At 39.5% G+C, this 25,308-nt stretch overlaps 1 protein-coding gene across 1 annotated transcript; it reads right to left on the reverse strand.

Moving 5' to 3' along the window:
- Positions 1-3,809: 3,809 nt before the first annotated feature.
- PNLIP (pancreatic lipase) lies at positions 3,810-21,179 on the reverse strand. The gene is made up of 12 exons (XM_004448032.3): positions 21,134-21,179; positions 19,893-20,047; positions 19,224-19,346; positions 17,146-17,280; positions 16,282-16,393; positions 14,543-14,662; positions 14,327-14,446; positions 13,707-13,825; positions 11,135-11,264; positions 9,943-10,051; positions 9,202-9,366; positions 3,810-3,873 (listed from the first exon to the last, which is right to left on the reverse strand). Exons 1-12 carry the CDS (start codon positions 21,177-21,179, stop codon positions 3,810-3,812), a joined length of 1,398 nt encoding a protein of 465 aa, XP_004448089.1.
- Between the last annotated feature and the right edge of the window lie 4,129 nt (positions 21,180-25,308).

The raw sequence follows: 25,308 nt of genomic DNA on the forward strand, positions 1-25,308 counted from the left end.
CTAGAAGAAAACGTAGGGAAACTTCTTCAAGACCTCGTGGTAGGTGGTGGCTTCTTAAACACACCCAAAGCACAAGCAATGAAAGAAAATATGGATAAATGAGATTTCCTCAAACTTAAATATTTTTGTGATTCAGAGGACTTTGTCAGGAAGTGAAAAAGCAGCCCACTCAATGGGAGAATATATTTGAAAATGACATATCCAATAAGCGTTTGATTTCTGTTCTATAAAAAGAGATCATACAGCTCAGCAAAGAAAGAGTAGCAATCCAAATTAAAAATGGGCAAAAGACTTAAAAGGATATTTCTCCAAAGAAGTACAAATGGCCAAAAGCACATAAAAAATGTTCCATATCACTAGCTATTAGGGAAATGCAAATCAAAATGTCAATTCATTGTTGGTGGCGAATGTAAAATGGTGCAGCCTCGGTGAAAGACAGTTTGGCATTGCCTCAGGAAGTTGAGTATAGATCCAGCAATTCCTCTACTAGGAATATATCCAGAGGAACTGAAAACTGATGCAAATAGACATTTGCACACTGATGTTTATAGCAGCATTATTCACATTTGCCAAAAAATGGAAACAACCAAAGTGTCCATCAACTGATGAATGGATAAATAAACTATGATACGTACATATGATGAAACACTATGCTGCTATAAGAAGAGATGAAATTGGGACATATATGTTAACATGGATGAAATTTGAGGACATTATGCCAAATGAAATAAGCCAGACACCAAAGGACAAATATTGCATGGTCTCGCTAATATGAACTAAATACAAAGAATAAATGCATGGAGTTAAACCTAGAGTATAGGTTATTAGGAGTTAAGAGGAGGGCTGAGAAGGTATACTGATGCTTAATATAGGTAGACGATTTAATTAACTTGACTGTAAAAGTGTAGGAATGGTAAGAGTTGACGGTAACACATTCTAGTGAGTAGAACTAACACAGCTGGTTTATAAATAGGGTTGTGGCTGGAAAGGGTAGTCTAGGAATGTAAATGTCATTGGAAGAAAGCTGGAGAATAATCCAGGGACTGAACAGCGTAGTGAACCCAGAGGTGGATGAGAATTGTGGTTAATAGTACAAATAAAAGAATGTCCTATGAACTAGACCAAATTTACATCACTATTGCAAGATGGTAAGAATATGGAGAAACATGGGAAAAATACAGTTAATGTAACCTATGGACTGTAGTAAATAGCAATACTGTTATACTCTTGCATCAATGCCAAAGATGTACTGTGTTAATAATAGAAGTGGTATGGAAAAAATATACCAAGTGTATGCTATAGACAATAGTTAGTGGTAGAATAGTGCCTGGCATGCTTTAAGAACTATGCATGTGTTAGAAAAAACAAAGAGAAAAAGGGGAAAAATGGAGTTGGCAGTCCACTGTCTTCTAAATCTTCCCTTGAGAGGCTGAACCACAGAATCTAATGCAATTGGCTCTTTACACCGAACCTTGGAAGAAAAGGAATACAGCCCAGCAAGTAGCAAACTATACTGAAAGTCCTGTGTTGAAAGTGGATCGTTTGTATACGACCTGGCCCATCCTCTCAAACTGGCATAGAACTCTTGCCTTAAGAGAAGAGTAAAGTTTGATTTTGTGCTTTTAGAAATAAGAGTATTTTCTAAAAATGTACTACATTAAGAAATAGGTAGTGTGAGTAAATAATTCATTTAAAAGAAATCTATTTACGAACTGCTTCATTACCATGAAAATGGATACCCTTCTGAACAAAATGGTTTTTAACAGATGCATTTTAAAAATTAAGTTTCTTTTAACTGCTTCATTCCATCTTGTTACTTGAGCAAATTTGCAGATGACACTTTTATTCATTTATACTTTTATTCATTATTTATTATTCATTGCTATTATTAATGCTATAGGAAAGAACCATAGTAATTATAATTATAAACATTTATTAAGCACTCACTATGTCTTTAAAATTTTTTTTTCTCTTTTTGGGGCACTCACTTATGTATTAAGCATTGATATTCCAAAGTTTATATGTCTTGACCATACCTTTACCCTCAACAGACTGCTTGACATTGCCAACTGAGTGTCTAAAACATCTCAAATTTGACTTTACTAAAACTGACTTCTGACCTTCCTCATCAAATCTGTTCCTCCCAAAGCATTCCCCATCTCAGTCAATGGCAGTTCTATCTTTTCCGTTGCTCTGGCCCCAAACCAGGAGTCAACCTTGACTCCAAACTTCATTCAGATGTTTATTCCTCCTCCATATGGTCCATGAACTTGGGGGATGCCGCCTTAACCCTTGTCCAGAGTTGCGCCCTGATATGCTCAAGCCAATTAGCACATTCCATCTCACTGGCCACAGGCCAATGAGAGTGAATCATAGTAGTCTCGCTTGGAAAGAAGAGATGGGATATGTATTTCCTCTCCCTTGAGAGGAGACCTGTAGCTTCATTTGTGGTAGACACTCATCCTTCAACTGGGAGGGGAGTTAGCCTTGGTATATAACCAGCACTATAAATAATATGGCATGAAAAGTTGCTTTTAAAGAGATTGTTGAATTGCTGGATCAGAAAACCTGAGCCTCCCATTCCCCTACATCTGGACTTTCCAATCATATGAGGCAAAACCTTTTCTCCTTGTTTAAGCCAGTTTCAGTTGGGTTTTTGATTAATGCAAGTGAAAGCATCTAAGTAAATCCCTGCCCACCTCTTAAGATCTAGCACAAATGTCCCTTTCTCTTTTACTACAGTATTGTTTGGACATGGCCTCATTTTAAAGGTCTTGACCATAGTCGTTTCATTCATTCTTTTAGATAGGAAGATAGTCATTAAAAAATATTTATTTACTCTCATACTGCCTTCCAGGCATGTGACAGGCACATAAAACATGCAAATCCCTTAAGGAGTTTACAAATAGAAACAGAGAAATAAACAAGTAATCACAATATGGAGAGATAAGTACTGAGGTAGGGGAATCTTGGGTACAGTGGAGTAGAATGAGGTAGCCCCAGTCCATCTTGAGGGGTGTGAGTAATGGAGGCAAAGAAGGTGTCCTGGAAGAAGAGATGTCTCCAAGGAGATTTAAAAACCAGTAGGAATTAAATAGACTGGAAGATGGACGGGCGGTTGGGGGGAGAACATTTCAGGAAGAAGAGTATGTACAAAGGCCCAGCTGTGTCTGAGAGAAAGGTCTTGGTACAGTTCCAGAAAGAATGTGATTTGAGATGCAACTAGATTTATAGGTGAAAACCAGATCAGGTGGGCAAGAGGGGCCTTGCAAGGAACACTAAGGAATGTGGACTCTGTCCTCTGGGCTAGTGGAAGGATGTCAGATTTGTGCTTTAGAAGGATCGAGGCAGCAGGGAGGAGAGGCAGCAGTGAGTGGGGAGGACAGTTAGGAAGCATCAGGTCTGCCCAGTCCTTGCCTCCTTATGTGTCATCTCTCCTGATCAGGAGCAGGCACAAAACTTAAAGACAATGGAAAAAGTGACAAAGGCTGGTACTTTCCAGTGTGCCCACCAAGAAGGCAGGGATTCCATGGGGTCACTTTGCATCTGGAAGAATGCCTAAAATAATCAGAAGGACATCAGTCATCTTCATAATGTAAACTACACTTCCAACTTTAAACACCACAAAATATGTAGCAAAATTCAAGTCATTTGTGGTTCTTCAGGCTAACTGAACATTTTTTATTTTAATCACTTCATCTACAAGTCTCATTAGGAATAATGGACATTGAAGACAAAAGGTAGGAGTGCACTGATTCACTACTAGGTTTTATTAGCAGCAAGGCTCAGTGGTCGGGGGTCAGCAGGCTCTAGCATGGGGTGAGGGTGAGCAGAACATCCTCCCGCACAGTTTCTGGACTACAGAAGCTGAACCTGTGGAGAGAAAAGAAGGAAAACGTCAGCTCTTTCAGGCACATACCTGTGGGTTGAGCATGTGGACATCCTCTGTTCTCCCCCAGAGTCTGAGGGAGGGGCCCCCACCCTGCGCCTGGGACCCCGACATTAATGCTGGGAAGCCCTGTTCTGGACACAGGACCGAATTCTCCTTTCCAATTCGGTTTTGTGGCCGTGCAGGAACAGAGAGAGGAGCTGTCGATGATTTCCAAGAAGGCTGAGAAGGCCCATTGGCTATGTCCTGAAAGCCTCTACCGAACACTCAGCACACTGTCAGCTTAGCACAACGAGGAGCAGCCGCAGGACAAGACATCAGCCCCTAGTAAAAACCTCACTGTCTGTTCTCCCAATCCCGGCGCTGTATTGGCTAAGCACTCTTACTGTAATTCAATAACTGAACTGAAGCGACTGATTTTCCTCATTAAGATTAACAAAGCTTTGGATGTTTTGGAGCTAATTCTCGTCAGTAAAATGTATCAGCCTATGTAAAGTGCCTGGCCCATGGAAAGTGCTTAGAAAACCCTCCTTTCCCTTCATCTTCTATTTCTCTCTTTGTGGTCTGATGGCTGACAGCCTAGTAAATGGGAAATTAAAGATTAAACACTAATATTAATAAATGCCGCAAGAAATGAATAGTATAAAATAGCTGTATATAAATGAAGGTGAAATGAGTTTGTTTTATAATAGTTAAGCACTTGTTGGCGTCAAACTTCCTGCATATGAATTCTGGCTTTGAGCCTTCATTTACTTATCTGTAAAATGGGTGAAATCTTATATTTTAGTGCCTACCTCGTAGGGTATACAATTTTTTTACCTTTTTATTTTAACAGCTTTATTGAGCTTAATTGACATAAAGTAAACTGCACATATTTACATTGATAAGTTTTGACATATACCTACAAATAAATCATTACAATCAAAATAGTAAGCATATCCATAATCCCCAAAATTTTCTCCTACCTCTTCCCCCTCCCATCCCAAGATGGCTCCCTCTTCTGTTTGTTTATTATTTGCGCTTGTTGTCTACTCTTTGCTTTAGCTCATTGTTTGCTCGTTGTCGGTTTGTTTTTTGCTTTAGGAGGCACTGGAACCAAACCTGAGACCTCCCATGTGGGAGGTGGGCACTCAATTGCTTGCACTACATCTGCTACCTCTTTTTAACCCCTACTTCCTATCCCTCTCCACCTTCCCTCCCCCAGGTAGCCACTGATTTACTTTCTATCACTATAGAATTCAGTAATTTGAATTGTCTAGGATTTTTAAAAAAGATTTATTTATTTATCCCTCCCATTGTTTGTGCTCCCTAACTACTCTGTTCTCTCTGTCTGTTCATTGTGTGCTCTCTGTGTCTGTTCATCTTCTTTTTAGTAGGCACCCAGAACTGAAATCAGGACCTCCTATGTGGGAGGGAGGCACCTAATTGCTTGAGTCACCTCTGTTCCCTGCTTGTTGTGTCTCTTATTGTGTTTCCTCATTGTGTCATCTCATGGCATCATCTTCTTGCATCAGCTCACTGTCTTGCTTGTCTTCTCTAGGAGGCACTGGGAACCAAACCCAGGACCTCTCATGTGGTAGGCAGGTGCCCAATTGTATGAGCCATATCTGCTTCCCAGTCCAGATTTTATGTGAATGGAATTGAAAGAGTATGTACTCTTTTGCCTAGCTTCTTTCATGCAGTATAGTTATTATGAGATTCATCCACATCGTTGCATGTGTCAATAGTTCATTCTTTTTTATTGCTGAGTAGTATTCCATTGTACGACTATGCCAGAGTTTGTTTACCCACTCCCCTGTTGGTGGTAAATCAGCTTGTTTCCAGTTTTGGGAGATTTTAATTCAAGCTGCTGTGAGTATTCATATCAAATCTTTGTATAAGCATTTACTTTCTTTTCTCTTGAGTAAATTCTTAAGAGTCGAATGGCCATATTCTAGGTCAGTGTATATTGGCTTTTTAGAAACTGTCAGACCGCTTTCCAATGTGGTTGTATCATTTTCTATTGCCAACAGCAATGTATGAGAGTTCAAGTTTCTTCACATTCTCACCAACACCTGGTATTATCGTTCTTTTTAGTTTTAGCAATTGTAATAGGTGTATAGTGGTATCTTATGTTTTTAAATTGCATTTCCCTAACGACTAATGATGTATCTTTTTCTGTCCTTTGACTTTATATTTAAAGTGCATCTCTGACTTTATATTTAAAGTGCATCTCTCATAGGCAGCAAAAAATTGGGTTTTGCTTTTTTTAAAATCCATTTTGACATCCCGGCGCCTCCTTGTAAAGGCAGGCTTGCCGGCACGCTGCAGGGAGCCACTGGCCTGCAAGTGCCGCAGAGGGCTGACTCAGCAAGGTGACGCAACAAAAAGGGAGACAAGCAAAAACTTAGAAGAGTGTGCAGTGAATGAGCACAGAGAGCAGACAGCAAGCAAGCCACAAGGAGGGGGCAATAAATAAAAAAAATAAATACAGACACAGAAGGACGCACAGTGAATGGACACACAGCGCAGACAGCAAGCAAAAAGCTACAAGGGGGGATAAAAAAAATCCAATTTGACAACATCTACCTTCTAATTGTGGTATTTAGACCATTTTTATTTAATACGATCATTGATATGGTTAGGTTTAAGTCTCTTCTCTTGTTATGTATTTTCTACTTGTTCGCTATGCTCTTTGTTCCTTTTTTAAAAATGCCTTATTTTGGATTAATTGGGTATTTTTAATGATTCATTTTATCTCTTTTGTTGGCTTATTTGCTATAGTTCTTTGTTTTGTTATTTTTGTAGTTGTTTTAGAGTTCATAGAATGTATTTTTCAACTTACTTTCTATCTACAAGTGATATTATACCAATTCATTTATGATATCACAACCTTACAGGATTATTTTCTATTTCTCCCCTCCTGCCCTTTATGGTATTGTTGTTAAACATTTTACTTATATGTGAGTTATAAACTCCCCCAAAGTACTGTCATTTTTATAAACAAGTATCTTTTGAAGAGACTTAAGTAAAAATATTTTAAAATTTTATTTCCAGTGCTCTTAATTTCTTTTAGTGGATACATTTCCAACCAATATCACTGGCCTTCTGCCTAAGACCTTCCTTTACCATTTCTTGTAGTGCCGACCTGTTGGTGATCATTCTTTCAGCTTTTGTATGTCTAAAAAGTCTTTATTTCATCTTTGTCTTTGGAAGATATTTTCATAGCTATAGAATTGTTTTGTTTTGTTTTTTTTACCTTTGAGTACTTTAAAAATGCAATTCCACTTATCTTCCATTTGCATTTTTTTCTGTTGACAAATCTGATGTTATTTTTACCTTTTAGTCATCTCTTTGTAGCATATCTTTTTTCCTCTGGGAGATTTTAGGACTTTTTTTTCTTTCTGTAACTGGTGTGGGCAATTTTATTTTGATATATATATTGGTAAAGGTTTCTTGATGTTTTTTGGGCTTATTTCTTGGATCTGTGAGTTTTTAGTTTTTATCCAGTTTGAAATTTTGGGGGGCTTTATTCCTTCAAATATATTTTTCTGTCCCTCCATCTTTGGGAACTCCAGTGAAAAGTATATTAGGCTGCTTGAAGTTGTCCAACAGCTCACTGATGCTCTTTTCATTTATTAAGTTTTTTTCCTCTCTGTGTCTCATTTTGGATAGTTTTTATTTTTATGCCTTCAATTTTATGAATCTTTTCTTCTGCAGTGTCTAATTTGCTATTAATTGAATCCAGTGTATTTTTCATATCAGACATTATAGTTTTCATCTTTAGAAACTCAGTTTGGGTCTTCTTTTATCTTTCCTTCTCCACTAACCTTTGTGAACAAATGGAAGACAGGTATACTAACTGTTTTAATGTCCGTTTCTGCTATTCTAACATCTGGGTCAGTTCTGGTTTGGTTTCAATTGATTAATTATTCTCCACATTATATGTTATATTGTCCTGCTTCTTTGTATAACTGGGCATCTCCAAATGCCAGATATTGATAATTTTACCCTGTTGGCTGCTGGATAATTTTGCATTCCTATAAATCTTGAGCTTTGTTCCGGGATGCAGTAAATTTATTTAGAAAGTGTTTAATCCTTTCAGGTCTTGTCCAATTTGGGCTAATTACTCCCCACTATGGAGGCAAGTCCTTCCCAAACATTTTATTCAATGCCCCTTGAAATTTGAGTTTTCTAGTCTGTTTGGTAGAAACAGGTACTATTCCCAGTCTTGGAAGAGTACTGGGCACTATTTCTCCTTTTTGATAGCTGTTCACTGGCCTTGGGTAGTTTCATCATGCATTTGTGCTGATCAGTACTGAAGTTTTCAATATTCAGTAATCAAGGATTTTACAGATCTCTGAGGTTTTCCCTCTGAGCAGCTCTCTTTTCTCTGGCACTCTTTCCATGCAAAATCTCATCACCTTAATCTTTCTGGATTCCGAGCTGTCTCCTCAGCTCAGGGAGCCCATTGGACGATGCTTGCTTTGCCCCTCCTGGTGCCATATCTTGGAAACTCTCTGAAGTCAATTGGAAGACTCACCTTGTTTGTTTCTCATCTCTCAGGGATCACTGTCCTTTAATTCCTGATGTCCAGTGTCTTGAAAACTATTATTTCATATATTTTCCCTGAACTTTTTGATTGTTTCATCTGGGAAGGTAAATCTGGCCTCTGTTACTCCATCCTTACAGGAAGCAAAATCCCCGCCTTGGGTTTTGTGAGGACCAAGTGACATGTTGGCAGAAGAAGCGCAACAGTGTGCCTCAGAATGTGGCTCAATACTCCAAGCCCTGGAGCTAATATTGGTGTTACTATGATTACAACCATTATCCGTTCACCTTTTCTGGTGGTTCACTGTGGTGAACACCTTTTGGCATGTACCCACTCCGGTCTGGGTTAAAACCAAGGGTTGATCTCCTGGATCTTTGTCTTCACTCAGGAGACCAGTGATATAGAACAGCCTATTTTTATCCCTTAGTAAGGTAAGTGTTTTCCTGAAAGCTTAAGTAGCAATTTGGTGGGTCTAGGAAGTTTGGGGAAGACCCTGTTCTCCCATTAGCACATGTTAAGTTTATGGATTCCATGAGGCAGAGGGACCAAATGAAATCCTTCCTTTCACCTTAGGCTCATGAGGCCAGATCCTCATTCTAACACTTTATTTGTATCAAATGATACAATGCTTACTGACAAATCTATCAAAGTTGTTTTCCTAAAGTTCTATACTTTTCTCTTATATCTCTTATATAACTTGAAATAGACTTTCAGGGGGAATAGAATTACCAGTGTGACCCAATACTTCAAATTCCTTTAGATTTTTGATGGATATACTTACACTTGTCCGTTGTTTTTTTCCACCATGATCTTGGAGGCTCCCACTCTGGGTAGAGTTGGGTTGATCACATTGTTATACCAAATAAATTTCACCTTCTGCACATCCCCAACCTCCACATCTGAGTCGATCTCACTGGAATGAGTATCACCTGGTTGGAGATGGCCCCTTGGGAGGTAAGAAGTTAACAAAGACATACATGAACATACATACATATATATATATATACATATATATAAAATCTTTTTTTTACAATGCATGTCTACCTAAGATCATTTATATTTGTCATTTTAATGTCTTAAGTAAATGCAGACATGTATGCTAACTCAGTGGTAGTTCACTTGCGACTCATTTTACTTTAAAGTTATGCTTACTTTTAAAAAACCCCAAACATATTTTAGTCACAATCCCCCCACAATTTAATAAGTGATGGCATCATTATATCATCTTTCCCTAGCTGTTTTTGTGGACAGCATAATTATTTACCAATTATAAATCAGATGCGAGGCATCGAAAATAAATCTTTCAGCAAAGTAAATATCAAAGGCTTTCTCAGGAAAGAGCAAGGAAAAAATTTAGAAACAGAATTCTGAAAAGTATTAAGGCACGAGGGTGAAACAATCTCTTACTTTTTATTATGTGTTCGTACTATAGGCATTTACATAGTAATGAATAATAATGAAGATAAATCACACATGCAAAATATTCCAACATTTTAGGAACTTAAAATAAAATGTCACTCACTTAAAAATTTCATACTGCTTAGAGTTTCCTTTATTCCCAAACAAAGAAACTAGTACATGCCCTGTAACCTTCCTTCCTGCTAGTGTGATAGATACCTTATACCGCCAACCTGCATGAAAACAAATTGCAAAACGTCAGCTTGTAGAGAGAATTCACTGAAAAAGGGTTAATTTGGATTCCACTTCCACAGAATTTTGAATAATTTATATACAGTGTTGGTAATTCTGAGCATATAGTCATAGGCATTCCTTTATCTAAATGTTCAAGGTTCTGGCTTTGGGAGGAGCCAGAATCTTTCCCATCAATAGACGTATATTTTCAAACAAAGTGTATAAAAATCAATCTGTTTTGCTTCCAATTTTTTAAATCTAACAATCATTCTTGAATGTTGTAAGAACTTCATTGTAAAAGATTACGTTTTCATCAGTTTATTTCATTTCCAAATGTAGAGTAATGACTTTTTGTTCTTGTTGTCATTTAAAGAGTCTACAGTTACTTCCAAATATTTTATAATTTGGATTTCTACTGCCATTGGGGATGTATTAATTTAGGGAATCAAAAACAGTTCCCTTGATGCTAGTTAATAGTGAACCGTCAGTTTATGCCATTTAGAGCTAGCTTGGGCCAAGTCGGGGAAAGAATAAATTTGTCTTTAATTTTTAGAATGCTGCTAACCCCATGGATTTCCATTCAAATAGTTTTCTTCTTCTGTTGCTCAGAAAAAAACCTGGAGCCTGTTCCCTATCCCTCATATCCCTCCACCCTTGAATTCCTGTCATCTGTGGAGTATTCAATCCTAAATAGCTCTTGACTCTGTCTCCTTTCCATTCCCACAATTCCTGTCATTTGTCTCCTGGATGACTCCTTCTGCTTGCACAAAACCTCAGAATTTTGCTCAGTAAAATGTCTGAATACAGTGGCTGGTCTAGATGAAGACTTGGAAATCAGTCCCCAAATCCAATGTAAAGAAGTTTATTTTCGTATCATTGATAGTTCAGTCACCCAAACTGTTTTGCAACCTAAACTTGTCAAAATTGCACTGAGCAGTTTTCTGAGGGTTTGAGCAGTTTTCCACTTTGAAGAATGGTTTTAAATTTAAAGATTTTGTGTGGAAAAAGCAATATCACATTTCCAATGGACATGACAAAACACACAGCATTAAGAATTTAGGGCAAGTAAGGTAGAAACTTACGGGCAAAATTACTGGCATCACCAGTGTTTAGATAAAATTTCTGACTCACTCCATTGGTTTTCCCAGGAAATCTGTCAGCATAATGACCCATTTGTGGGCAGACTCCATTTGGACAGGGAAAACACTTGTCCTAGTGAAAATAAACAAAGCAGGGTTGAGGATGCTCTTTCTTTTAATACTGTACCATCTTTTCCCCCATGATACTGCAATTCAAATACTCTAACGTAAATTCTCATGGTAAAAAGGCATTTGAAGAGTATTTCAGAAAATGTTAAAAATTCATATTATGAAAATGGATTACTCACAATAATAAATCAGTATGGCTGTTGAATAACACAATACTACTGAAAATGTAAAGATCACACAATGGGAAATTGTATACATATATATATACTCTTTTGCCTTTCTAAATTGCCCCAGTTGGCCCAAGATGTCCATCTGCCTGCAAGGTGGTTAGTATTTATTTTAAAAGGACTGCAAAGAGAAGGTGATATCACAGGAGGTGATAATCAGCTTCTCAACTGCAAAATAGGATCCTTTAGAAAGACCAAAAGTTAGGCTTCTCTCAATTTCTTTAACTCCTATTTAACATATCAAGGCCTGAAAGATTCAGATCCCAGAGTTCTCCCTAAGTGCAGGGAAAATGCCCCAGTTGGTCATTCAGGCTTAACCAGGAAAGCGGCACCTAGAGAAAATGGATATGATATAAGAAAAGGTCCACTCTTTCTGTTTCAAGGAATTGTGGGAAAAAGAGAAAGAGCAGCAGAGTGGGGAGGACCAGGATTCCAATTCCCATGAGAGAGGGAAGCTACCCCACAGTAGAGGCCAGTGGTAGACCCCCCGATCAGCAGGCATGATGTACTTGGCATAGACTCAAGGGTCTGCATCCAGCTAAGGGGAGACTGAACCAAAGCTCTCAGAGGTCATTGCCCAAGCCAGCCCCAGACTTCACGTGCAAATGCCAGGAGTGCAGTGGGATATTGCCAGGGTTCAAAGGAGCCAGAGGACCCTCCACCATGATCGGCATGTCTTCCCCTCTGCCAAGCACATACACCAACCACGACCACCTTGGAGAGAAGCTCATGAGGGGTTCCAGTGGCTGAGAAATCTGCAAGACTGAGAAGCTTGCTTATAAAAGTGACTAAACATTGCCCACAAACACTGTTCGTATTATTAAATCTGAATAAGTTTTAACTGGTTGAGACCCAAAGCTTTTTTGGTTGTTTGTTATTCCATTGCCTAGAGGACTGGGGACTTGGGAAGAAGAAAATAAAGTCTGACCAAAGAAAGGGGGTTTCATTCTTATTGCATATGCAAGCTAGAGTATGAATAAAATACGTAACTCCCTTCTAACAGCCAATATTTGTTGAATGCTAATTTTTAAATTTTAGACTGTGGGCTAAGCCTCTTTCATTAAGTCCTCTCACCAAACCCATGGAGTCACACCACAAGTACTCACATTTACAAATGAAGAAAAAAACCTGCCCTAGATAAGTTAACTATTTTGCCCAAAGTTACTTCGCTATTTAATGGTAAAAACAGGATTCACATCCTCCCTCTTAATCACAAAGTTATATCTCCTTGGTGATTATGATTTCACCTGGCTGATTCCTTGACATTTTATTTATTAAATGGTATAAGTGGCAAATTTTGATAAAATTTATAGTGAAAAGAAAAGCCAGGGAAACGGACTTTGGCCCAGTGGTTAGGGCGTCCGTCTACCATATGGGAGGTCCGCGGTTCAAACCCCGGGCCTCCTTGACCCGTGTGGAGCTGGCCATGCGCAGTGCTGATGCGCGCAAGGAGTGCCCTGCCACGCAAGGGTGTCCCCCGCATGGGGGAGCCCCACGCGCAAGGAGTGCGCCCGTGAGGAGAGCCGCCCAGCGTGAAAAGAAAGAGCAGCCTGCCCAGGAATGGCGCCGCCCACACTTCCCGTGCGCTGACGACAACAGAAGCGGACAAAGAAACAAGACGCAGCAAATAGACACCAAGAACAGACAACCAGGGGAGGGGGGGAATTAAATAAATAAATAAAATCTTTAAAAAAAAAGAAAAGCCAATTTTATGAAACAATCTTCATATTCAAGATCACATTTAAGCATCTAACCTAGGTACCTAGAGAATCCCAAACAAGAGGAAATCTCAAAAAATAATCTTGGCAGGCAATGAGATTGCACAGTAATAGCCACACAACCATAAATTATATAGTGCAAAAAGTCAGCATTTAAGAACATTTCCCATTTTCATCAGCATCCTGTAGACATAGCTCAAATTCTCATAGGCTGCTTTTCATTGAGAACTTCTTCCAAAGCAAGTTTGAAAATTTACCTGGTACATCCAGAAGAGATATAGAATGAAAACATTTCCACTTACAAGACATTTTCCTCAAAAATATGCTAATCCATTATAACTATGAAAAGTTGCATGAATGAGCCATGTAAGTGAAAAAAGCATGTGCATTTTGGCAGTCACGTTGTAATCATCATTGAATGCAGCAGTGTACAGAGAATCATGCGGGTCATGAGAAGTGGTAGTCATCATATTTTTTAGGTGGAAGTTAGAGTCTACTTACTGCACTGAAAACACTGTAAGAGGCACACGAGAATCCAGCAAAGCCATCAGGGTTGATGATGCTATCAGAATAATATTTGTAGCTTCTTAAGTGATTACAGGCCACAAAATCCCGAGTTCCTTTGAAATCAGTCATGATTACACATCAGCAACAGATTTTAGTTTTCCATGTTAGTGACTTGATCAGAATACAGTTGTTGAATATATTTCTCTAATTACTTTCCACTTAAGGAGGTCACAGACAAAAATCATTTATGAAGTGCATTTACATTTTGCAAGGTAACAAGAACATTTTAAAGATTATAATAACTAGGCCATAGTTATGAAATGGAAAAATGACTTTAGAAGGGTAAGACTGATACATATAGATATATGTGGAATTTAGTAATGTCTTGCTTGAATGAGCCCAATGGAAAGTTGACTGCAAATAATTTCTTTCCAATGCTCTTCTCATGCCCCTTTCCCAAAATTAAAAACCTCACAGAATGCACAGGGACACAATTAAAAGTTCTCTGGTAAATAAAATGCGAGACCTGCACAATACCAAAATATTTAGCAGTTTGGGCAAAACAGAAGTGAAACTTTCTCAAGGAAATCTCTTTATAGAAAGAGTGGTTTTACCTTCCCAGATTCCATTTATATCAATAATCTGAGAGATGATGTTCTTCTTACATCCAGGCATATGCTCTCCTCCATTTGGGAAGAAGTCTAGGTGGCCCGCGGTTTGACTCATTCCAAACCCTGAGGAATTTTAAAACGAGGGATGGTTGGTGTTAGTGTACAGACTCCAAACCATGAGCAGCTGATGACTTTTGGAGGCCATGTTGAGGAGCTCACCCAAGTTGGGGACGACAGGCGCAGCGTCCGTGTGAATAACGTCCACAAACATGGCATCACTGGGGTCCAGTCGGACTAATTCGGGGGTGCCCTCAAAGCAAGGTTCGGCAGGGTCCAACCCTAGAGTAAATAGGATGTGTCATGCTAATATCCATCAGTGTTTATACCTATTTACCTTTTGTCGTTAGTTACAGATATGAGTGCAGGCACTGACTGTAATCAAGAATTACGTGTGGAAAGAGAGAAGCTAGTTCTTCCTTACCTTACCAATTTTTTAAGAAACACTTTAAAACTAAAAAAAAAATACTTTAATTATATAACTTACATAAGAAAATATAGGGGATTTCCATATACCCCACCTCCAACCCCTCCCACATTTTCCCACATTAAGAGCATCCTTCATTAATTAGTGTGGTACATTTGTTACAATTGATTAACACATATTGGAGCATTACCACTAGGCATGGGATTATAGTTTACATTCTGGTTTACGCTCTGTCCAGCACAGTTTTATAAGTTATGACAAAATATATAATGGTCTGTATCCATTATTGCAACATCATTCAGTGCAATTCCAATGTCCTGAAAATGCCCCCATATTACACCTGTTTTTTCCTCTCCCTCCGCTCAAAACTTCCAGTGGCCACTGTGTCCACATTAATGATAACAGCTCTTCCATCGCTTAAGGCCATTTTCCAGGAAGTTCTCTTACCAATATTTGAAGGGAAATCAGCTTCCAGTTTGCTGTTTGCATCAAAGTCAATTCCCCCAAACCATAGAACTTGCCTTATGGATGCTTAGTCACTGGGCACAAGCCTCAGTATCAGCAGCAGTTACAAGGAAAATGCCAGACTATGGGAGACACTGGCCCTCTCAAGCTTTTCTGGCTACAGTTATCCCCACTGCACTGTAAACTCCCATGAGGGCAAAGATTGCAGGTATCAGGGTCACCAGAACCTCAAAAGGACCTAAGCAGACTCTCATCAACATTTACAGAGTTTAGGCAAAAATGTTTTGTGTGAAGTAGGTCTCCAGCAAGTGAACACGTAGACATTCCAGATGACTGCTTCCATCCGGAGGCACCCAACTTATCCAACGCATTAAGAAGATTCAGGTGGTCAGAGACAGGAAAGTGGCTGTTCCCTGAAATACCTCTCAGGTCCAGGATACTAACAACATTCTCATAAGGGCTGTTTTAGGACCTTGGTACCCAACAAGTGACCTCTCTGGCCAAATGCAGCCTGTGTGAGGTTCCTTAAATATTTTTCATCCAGTTAGCAGCATGTGGAACTGGCAGTGCAGCCTGACCACCTGCCCCTCATAGCTCTTGGGTAATTGACTATGTTTGAGCTAATTAGCAACTGCTATTGAGGGCAAATATAATTAATTATACAATTTGAGCTCTTCAGGTTTAATCCTATTCAATTTCCACCATAAAACTTGTGCTTCCTGCATATCTGACAAAGGGAAAGTAGGGGTCAGTAAGGCCTCCAGATGTTCCTAATACACATTTTAGTCACATGCAGTATTTATATGTTATATAAGCCTCTGTAGATCAAAGACTGACATCAATAAAAAATTTGCAAGGCCTCAGAACAGAACACTTTCATGTCTGATTATGTGGCTCAGTTTGGAAGATATGATAGCTTGTGTCCTTAGGCAAAAGGCTGGGCTGCCCCAGGTTCCCATCCCGTATTTCTTTGTAATCCAGTTTTGCAGCACTCACTGATTTGACCCACCTGTGATTCGCCCAATGGTCCCATTGAACCGCCTTCCGGCCTCCCCAGCAGCGTGGGCACCCAGGCTGTGGCCGATGATGTGCACATCAGAAGGCGAGTACCCGAAGGCCGACTGTTGGAAAGAAAACGTCTCAGACTGTTTTTAAGTATTGCAAAATTAAAGATGGCTACAGAAGGGAACCCCCAAAACTTGATTTTTAAGAAGACATACCATTCCATCAGAGCAAACGATTCTTTTTTTTTTTTTTTTTTTTTTTTTTTTACAGTTATATAGGAAAATGGAAGTGGGCCCAACTTTTAAATTGGTGAAAGTAGGGTTTAACTTTTGTCATTTTTCCCTTGATATGGTCAATAGGAAGAGTTGTTACCCAGAGATGATGAAGCAAGAATTTGGATTAGAAAATAATGAAAGCAATTACTTAAGCATGTTCAAGGTTAACATTTTGGTTACCTCAAGCACAGGCGAGTTTAACATTTTGGTTACCAAATCAGATTAGCTTATTGTCGTCGTACTTTTCTTAAAACCAAAACCAAAACCAGAAGACTAGTTTAATCCTGAGGTTGACATTTCATTGTCAACTTGGCTTAGCAACTTGTAAAATTCAAATACTGATGGAATTCAGTGAAAACAGCCTATCTGCTTGCTTGGATAAATTAATTATATTTTTAAATTACTTTATTGAATTGAAGAGATTTATTGATGAAGCCCAAATCTAGATTTTTGCATTTTTCTTTTCAACAAAGGGGAAAGCAAAATCTCAGGAGAGAAGTGTCAGTGCCGATTATCATATTTTGAGCCTTTTTTTCCTAACAGAATCCAGAGAGCAGCCTATATGGGTTTTTATATAACCACAAAGTACTTACCTGGAGAACTTGAACTAAATACGCTATTTCTGCTCCGACAATTCGGGTGTTCTGGGAGGCCTGTGTATATTCAGTTCGGCCGCCATCTTTCCAGTCCACACAGATGCAGTTCACATTTTCCACCTGAAAGAAGTTCTGTTGGAACAGACACAATAAATGGTCTTTATTAATTGCTAATTTACACATTTGAGAACTAGCATAAATTCCCTCCTTGATCTATATGATATCAGGCTTGCTTTAAACTCCAAGCAATAAATAAAACTTCTAGCCGTATAGACATGAATCATTCTAAAGTTCAATAGATGCTTCAATTAGAGGTTTGGTCAGAGGGGGAACTGGATTCTTGGTATTTCCACAGCAATATAGGCATAGAAATTTGATTCATGGAAAAAATGTATAAATCGTGGAACAGCCAGTCATTTCATTAGAATATCATAAATGTCATAAAGCATTGTCTTACTCAAATGCATGGAAGGACCATTGCCTGTCTTGTTTACAGCTATGTCCTCAATGCCTAGAACAGTTCCTGGCACATAGTAGGTGCTCAATAAATATTTTTAAAATAAATGAATGAAAGACCATGTTAGAACCCCTTAACTAAAATACTGAACATAAATGAGTAAACTTCTCCATGATGGAAAAACTTATCAAAGTTTTTAATGAACAGGCTTTACTGTACATCACTAAAGAGCTCTTTTTTACATAAAAACATAACCTATCAAATATATAATGGAAGCCTTTTTGATGGGGATCAATTATGGTTACATGAATGTTAGATCTGGTACAAATGTTGTTTGTTGGAGTATTTGTTTATAAACATCCCCTCCTTGTTCCAAATAGAATTCAAGAAAATGAAGTAATCTTAGAAATCATCTCCAACTCTCTCATTTTACAGATGGGAAAATCCAAAGAGGAGAGGTAATTTGCTAATGTCATTGTTAGCTCATGATAGATCCCAAACTGGACTTTAGGACCTCTAAAATCCTGGTTTAATCTGCTTGCTTCTCTGTCACAATGCAACAGTGTTATCAAAACCAAATCAAGTGCCTCTGGGATCCTGGAAACAGACTGTGTAAAAAATAAAAAATTCCACATTCTTTTGAGCTAAGATAGCAATTATTTTTCCCCTGTAACATGGAGTGTTATTCTTTATCCCCCTCCTCCATCTCCCATAATCATCAGCATTAAATTTTTTTCTGGAGGCAAGTTATGGTTTTATTCTATTTATTTCTAAACTTACGAAGTGAATGGGCTCTAGCTTATTCATTTCAGCTATTTTCAGGATCAGTGAATGCCCTGAGTTGACTCAGTTCAACCTTTGGCTTGAGTCATAGGCCTAAAATTAAATGGGTTTTGTCTGAACCGTGTGCCTTTTTTCTTGAGACCTCTGAAGAAATGACTGTCTTCATGTCAGAGTTGTCCACAAAAACTTGATAAATACTTGAATAAACGAATCAATAATGATGTTGCTCAAGTACTAGCAGCTACTAGGAAAATTCATTCTGTTTGATTTTCTGTCTTACAATTCTTTGTTATCATAGGGAATATTGCCAAAGGCAAATTAAAGAAAAGGGGATCACTGCTTGCAGTACATGCCAAAACAACAGAAGTCAGAAATGAAAGCCTACCAGTTTGGTTTTTTTTCCTGAGATATTGCTACTATAGGATCAAAGAGTAGCAAGTGAAAATCAAAGGAAAAGACTTAATTTATGCAAAGTGAGATATTTTAGCTGTGCACATGGAAATTGAAGAAACAAGGGTCTCTGATTACCTGGTATGAATCTGGACAACAGCATATGCTACTACTGTAAGTTTGAAATCCCTTGAACTAGTCACCAAAAGACCACTGCCTCCAGCCTCCAAATACCTGCTAGCCCTGTCGCCCTGACTGTCCCCGTTCTCCCCCACCCCATCCTCCTCCTGGGCTTCCGGTGGGAGCCCCAGGCCCAGCAGGGGTTGAAGGGTTCTCCAGTGCCATGGTGGCCAGCATTTGTCCAGACTGGCTGGGGCCTATGCCTTCTCAACTGTTAAATATTACTCCAGAAACAACCTTGCCTTAAGAGATCACCAGGCCTTACTTTGCACATATTGGACAGCCAGTTTTCTTCTCCCTTGTCTATGAATCCATGGATAATGAAGCGGGTTTTTCTATCCGTTTTGAAATTGGAGCCCTCGATAGTTGCTTTATCTGCAATGAGTCTCTGTTTTGGAGAGAAAAGTGTTTAAAGTCAAGTTTCTTATAATATCCAATAGAATTGTTTGTTTGTGGAGGGAGGTGGTAGGTGGAGAAGACTTCCAGGATTTGGGATTCTTCTGAGTAAGGATTCTTCCATTAAAACCAAGCTATTCATCAAGTTGCTACTTTACAGCCATCACAAAAGTTTAGCTGTTGTTCAGCTCAAGATAATACATATCTGCTATAATATCAGTAGTAGCAATGAGGTTTCTCCACACAACTGAAGATTTTGTATAGTGTACATGCATATATATTTATATACACATACACATATATTTCCATATTTAGTATGTTTATTATATAGTACCAAAGAGGTAAGACAAGAATAATTTCAAGTTGACATATTTTTATATAAACACAATACATACAATAACACTCAAGTTCATTGTCCCAAAAGTCTACCAAGGTGCAAATTGCACTGATTTGTTCTCTTTAGAAGACTTGGGAGTTACAGTTATCTTATTACATAAAATGGATGGAACTTAGTAGTTGAAATGATGAGCACTTTTACCTGAAAGTTGTTTGGGTTTTCGTTTGTATAGAGGAGGAAACGGGTGTTGACATCTTCTGGTGCCCAGGGGAATATTTTGAGGGGTCTTTGCACAATTCCTGTCCATGGGGACTCATCACTGAAGCAGCCGAGCCTTGGGAAGCAGATTTCTCTTCCTGCAATCACCCAGAAGCATTTAAAGGACACTAGTTCAACCAGATGTTCTTTCTAATGGCCGCTCTGCTGAAATGTGCATCACATTACACTTGGTGGCAGATTTTCTTCCTCCACTTCCAAACACCCTCCCGTCCACACACTGTCAATCAAAAGACAGCAGCATCCTGCAGAGGACAGAGCTGCTCTCCTCATTTCCACCTTGCAGGGCTGCCCACTCCCCCGTGTCTCTGCTCAGCCCTCTCATCTTGGAGGTCTGCAGCGTCAGTGCCCGAGGCAGGAATGGTCTTGTGTCCTTAGGACTTGGCGGGGGTGGGGGGGTGGGGGGGGTGGAGGTTCTCAGCTCCTCTTAACCACTTTCTGGCTTTGGGCTTTGGGTGGAAAGCTTAAGTTTTAGGTAAGGGCTAAAATTTTTTTATCTTCACTTTGGATCCCTGTGATGAAGAAGGTACTCACAAACAAACAGGATAAATAAATAAAAATTTAAAAATCTATGGTTTAACATAACTCCAGGCTTTAATGCTATCTTTGAAGGAACAATGTAAAGGAAAGCTTCTCCAGGAAGATAAAGTCTAGGGGTACGTGCAATAGCTGTTGTGGTGGCTGCATTTATTGAAATCTGACTCTATGCCAGATGCTAGGTAAGATGGCTTATCTTACTTAACTCTCACCATAATCCTATGAGAGACCTGGTATTATCATCCCCCTATCATCAATGATGATTCTGCAGCTCAGAGGGGTTAACAAATTTGCTGAGAGTTATATAGTTGTAGGTAGTAGAGCCAGGGTTCAAAGACTCCAAGCTAGGGATGCTAGATTTAGCAAATAAAAGTATGAAACATTCATTAAATTTGAATTTCAGGTAACAACAAATGTTTTTTAGAGTAGGTCCCATGTCACTGCTTACCTGGAATTCACATCTAACTGGGTGCCCTGGGTTTTATCTGGCAACTCTACTCAAGGCACTTGTGTTCTTAACAGTGCCATCTCCCTCTCTCTCGTCCTCAAGGTGGCTTGAATTCCCCCTACAAACTTGGAAGTAGTGAGCAGGGAGTCTCTCCCGGCACCACATAACCTCGTTTTCTTACCTGCCACTGCCCCCAGCAGCAGTAAGAGCATCCAAATTAGCAGCATCTAAATAAAGTTAAAAAACAAAACAAAACACAGCTGAGTCTGGCTAAATATGTTTTTCAAGCGTTGTCATAATGCAAGCTCAGTTAGACCTTTGGGGTGGGGAATGGGTAAATTCTAATAAATTCAGCCTGGAAACACATTCCTGACTCACCGTGGCAGTTTCGTCTGGTTCCGCGCACAACTAGATAGCGCCTAAAGGTCCTTTTATAGGCCACCCTTATCTTTTCCATGTCCAGGGAAAAGTGGCATGAAAAGAGAGAAGGTTCCAAGGATGTATTTCTAATTTTAATCATAGATAAACCAAGATTAACAGAGTGGGTAAAGTTTTTTCTATAGTACTTGGAGAAGATGAGAAAGGGGTAGATATGTGAAGTTCTCGTGCAGTATGATTGTACAGTGCTCAGAATCACCTTGATTTCACCATAGTGAAGTTTCTCATCTCTCCCCTTTTTAAGTTTACAATTCTCTGTGCAGGTCTGTGGGCATGTGTGAAACTAAAATGTTTTCACAGATTTGGTAACAGCTGTCTTGGAAACAAATGCGAAAAGCTTACCAGCATATGCAGTTTTCTTATAACCTTGTCTTACCCTCAAAAGCAGTGAAATAGAGGCAATTTTTCAAGAGACTACATTCCTTTTAGGAAAGTGGTTAATATTTTATTTTGATAGTCCATAGAACCAATTTATTCTTCAGCAATAACATGGAGAAAAGAATAAACAAATTAACAAAAGGAATTGGGGGTACTGCCGAGAGCTTGGGGCTGGCATCTTTGATCCCACTGCGATGAAGTTATGAATAAGAGAGAAAAGTAAACTCCAACCTGGAAAAAGATGGTCTGGGAAAAATAATCTGAAAGAGAAGTGCGTGGTAGAAAAGTATTAGGGTGGTCAGTTTGTGCTATCTAGATAGCTTAAAATAAACATTTTAAAGACTACAATGGGATACCATAATTTTCAAAGGCCAGGGCCATTTACTCTGACAGTTAACAGATACTGGGTTGCTCCAGTTCAAAAATGGTCAAATAATAATTCAGTCCCCTGACAAAGTTTGTGGGTACAGAAAAAAATACTACAAAATTATTTGTGTGTGAGGACATTTCAAGAAAGCTTGGTAAGGGAAAAGTTAAAATAAGAACAGAAGTTGTAAGGAAGAAATTCCAGGAGAGAAGACAGCAGCAAATTCCCACTTGGCTTTTCATTTGATCACCTCCCTGCTTCTCCGATTAGGCTCACTCCCCTTCCCCACCCTAAGAGTGCCTCCCCTCAGAATTTCCTTCAGTTAAGACCTATAGCCATCAGTTGTAGATCATAACCTCAGAGAAGGCTGGAACTTTTTCAGACTTCTTGTCTTTAATGAACCCCCAAAACCAGATTATGAATATGAAAAGCAATTAATTTTCATAATTGTTATAGTAACAGCCACCTACAAAATCTTACAGTAAAGCATTGTGATTTTATGAAGCCTCTTTACTCAAAACCAGCAAAACCCCAGAAACTTCTAAAAACCGATGTCTTGCATCCATTTAGCATTTAGCTGTGGTAGTGCTGATATTAACCCTATCATCAAAACCCACAGGGACAAGTGTTCACTCTTGGGTTCAAAGTAATTTTTATATTTTGTGTGAATTACCAAATAATTTACACAAAATTTCTAAATTGGCATTTTAGATGTTACAAAATACCATTCATAATTAGAGCAACTTTGTTCAATACATGCTATAGGATTAGAACCAAAAGTTACCAGGTTCTGAAACAGGGTCTAGAGTCCTTGAGAAATTACTTTGAAGACTGAAGAAGTTTCAAATTTTAGAATGCTTTGGGAAGACTCAATTTCCCAAAGTATTATAAGAGCTAAGAAGGCAAGGTTGCATAATCCACAGTCATTTCAGATCTAGATGGATGGCTTCTCCTAAATGTAATCCTGAAGAACTCTTTAGCCAGGGTATGAGATTTTATAAACCATATTGCTTATAAGCCTACTAACATGCTCTCTAGACAAGCCTCTTTATAGAGTATGTGGCAGAGATTGCTGGCCTTTTCCTAGAAGGGCCAGAACTAGACTCTATTTCCCAACCTCCCTAGCTGGTAGGTGGGGCCACCTGAAACCTAAGTGGACTGGAGGTGCACCAGGTCCAGTTCCACATAGAAAGGCCCATACATGACCTTCCCTGTGCCTCCCCTTATGGCTTGATGCAGACAACCTCAGTAAACTCGAAGGCAGAGCCACAGGTGGAAGGAGCCTGGGTTCCCTGCTTAGAAGGAAACTCATTACTTGAACAAATATAGATTATTTTTAATATACTGATTCCTCCTACTTCCATGAACAGTTCAGGTATCAAACATTCAATCCTGGTCTGAAAATTGCATCATGAGATTTGAATGGCACGTACATGTAACACTAATATGTTGACAGATTTTTTCCTAATACTTGATTTTAAAAATCATCTTCCGTGCCACCCCCCCCCCCCCCATCATAAAAATTAACTGCTCAAGTCTTCACTCATTTTGGTAGAATTTTAATTTTAATGGGCACCTCTCAGACTTGAAGGAAACCGCTGTTTCACCGGCAATCTCTGGCCATATGATACTCCAGGGTTAGGGGAAATTCATCCAATGTTGTCTGGGTTCACAGATGCAATTTATGTGATATTGCAGCAGCTCAATGTGCTGGATACAAAGGAGATTCTCAAATGTCACAGGTATTTGGAGCTGTCACTAAAATCTGCTCTCCACTAGCCTCTGTTGCTTTAAGAGGTGTATGTGTGTGTTTGTGTAGGGGGAGGGATTATGGGAAAACTGCAGAGTAGGAGGGTCTACCAGAACCACAATTAAACAGGCAGGGCCTGTCTGAATCAACTGTTTAAAACTCTGTAGTACAGTAGAACTCTACAGCAGCCAGGGAAGAGCGGAAGGAAGAGGCTGGTAAATGATGGTAAATACCAGTAAACTGCTCTCTCCACGCAGGGGTTACCATTACCCATCCCCCACTCAGGCAGCTGTGGCGTCTGGCCCTTGGCACAGCTTGCTGGTGCCAAAGAGGGACAGGCAGTTCCATTTCCCCAAGACTGGGGAGTGTGGTTAGGGGGAGGTGTGGGCTGTTGGCTCACCACTCCTTTTGATTAGCTACTTCAGATTGCTGGGGGCTCAAGGCTCTGAGGGTGGCCCTTGTTCCAGCCTGTCCCAGACAAAGGTTGCAGAGGAGATTTCAAGACGGTATGCTTCTTCAGAGATGCGGGAGACAGTTAAAGGGCTGACGTGGCTGCCAAGGACCAAGTCAAGAAAGCACAGCTTTGGGGAGTCCTGGAAGAAGCTCCTGGCACTGTGCCTGACCCATCCCTCATTCCTTCCCCAGGGCAGTTTGGACCCAGCTGGAATTCCTTTTGAGAGAACCTGGCCTTGGTCACCCTGGGAAAGATTGACTTGGAAAATTTCTCTCTGGTATGCCCATTTCCAGAATTTTCCCTCCGGGCAAAAGCATCTTGAAAGATGGAAAGCAGTATAAAAAACAATTGAGGTAGATGACCTGGAGCAAAGGCTTACCGCATTTAAGTCCATCAATGGAACATGGAGGAGAGGGAGAAGGTCTGTCTCCTGGAAGGCAGAGGGGCATTCAAACTCCCCTAAACAGGGGAACTCCTAAGGCCACTAGCAAGCACAAGGCCAAAGGCAGGACACAGGCCCAGAAAAGACACGGAGGAGCCTGCTCTTTGTGTTTGCCTTAGGCTGGCTTTCCTGATAGAAGGGCTGAACTCTGACGCAGAGCACCAGCCAATGCAAAGCCAACATACGAAGATGGTAAAGGTGTTTTGGGCTTAGATTTTCTTGGTTTTGTTAGCTCCTAACACTCAAGAAAACCTCTGTCACACAACTCAAGAAACAGACATCTCAGAGAATAAATCTCAGAGTTAGCATTTTAAAATATTCAGTATACAGTATGTAATAAGCCATTATAAAACAAGCAAAGAAACAAGAAATGACAGCTCATCCAAAGGAAGATGATAAAAATATAAGAAATATCAAAGAAAACCAGACTGTGGACCTACTGGACAAAGACTTCAAAAAAAAGTGATCTTTAGTATGTTCCAGGAGTTGAGGCAAACATAGAGAAAAGACTAAAGCATATAAGGATA

Source organism: Dasypus novemcinctus, chromosome 6 (assembly GCF_030445035.2).
Source record: "Dasypus novemcinctus isolate mDasNov1 chromosome 6, mDasNov1.1.hap2, whole genome shotgun sequence".
NCBI classification, from domain to species: domain Eukaryota; kingdom Metazoa; phylum Chordata; class Mammalia; order Cingulata; family Dasypodidae; genus Dasypus; species Dasypus novemcinctus.

Bases quoted from the DNA above. Each gene is read 5' to 3' on its own strand.
- PNLIP (XM_004448032.3), bottom strand. From the start codon at position 21,179: ATGCTGCTAATTTGGATGCTCTTACTGCTGCTGGGGGCAGTGGCAG. The intron at 19,347-19,892 runs GTAAAAGTGCTC...TCTCCAAAACAG, and splicing joins AAAACCCAAACAACTTTCAG to AGACTCATTGCAGATAAAGC. The intron at 10,052-11,134 runs GTAAGTTTCTAC...GTTTTCATGCAG, and splicing joins TGATGCCAGTAATTTTGCCC to GTTGGCGGTATAAGGTATCT.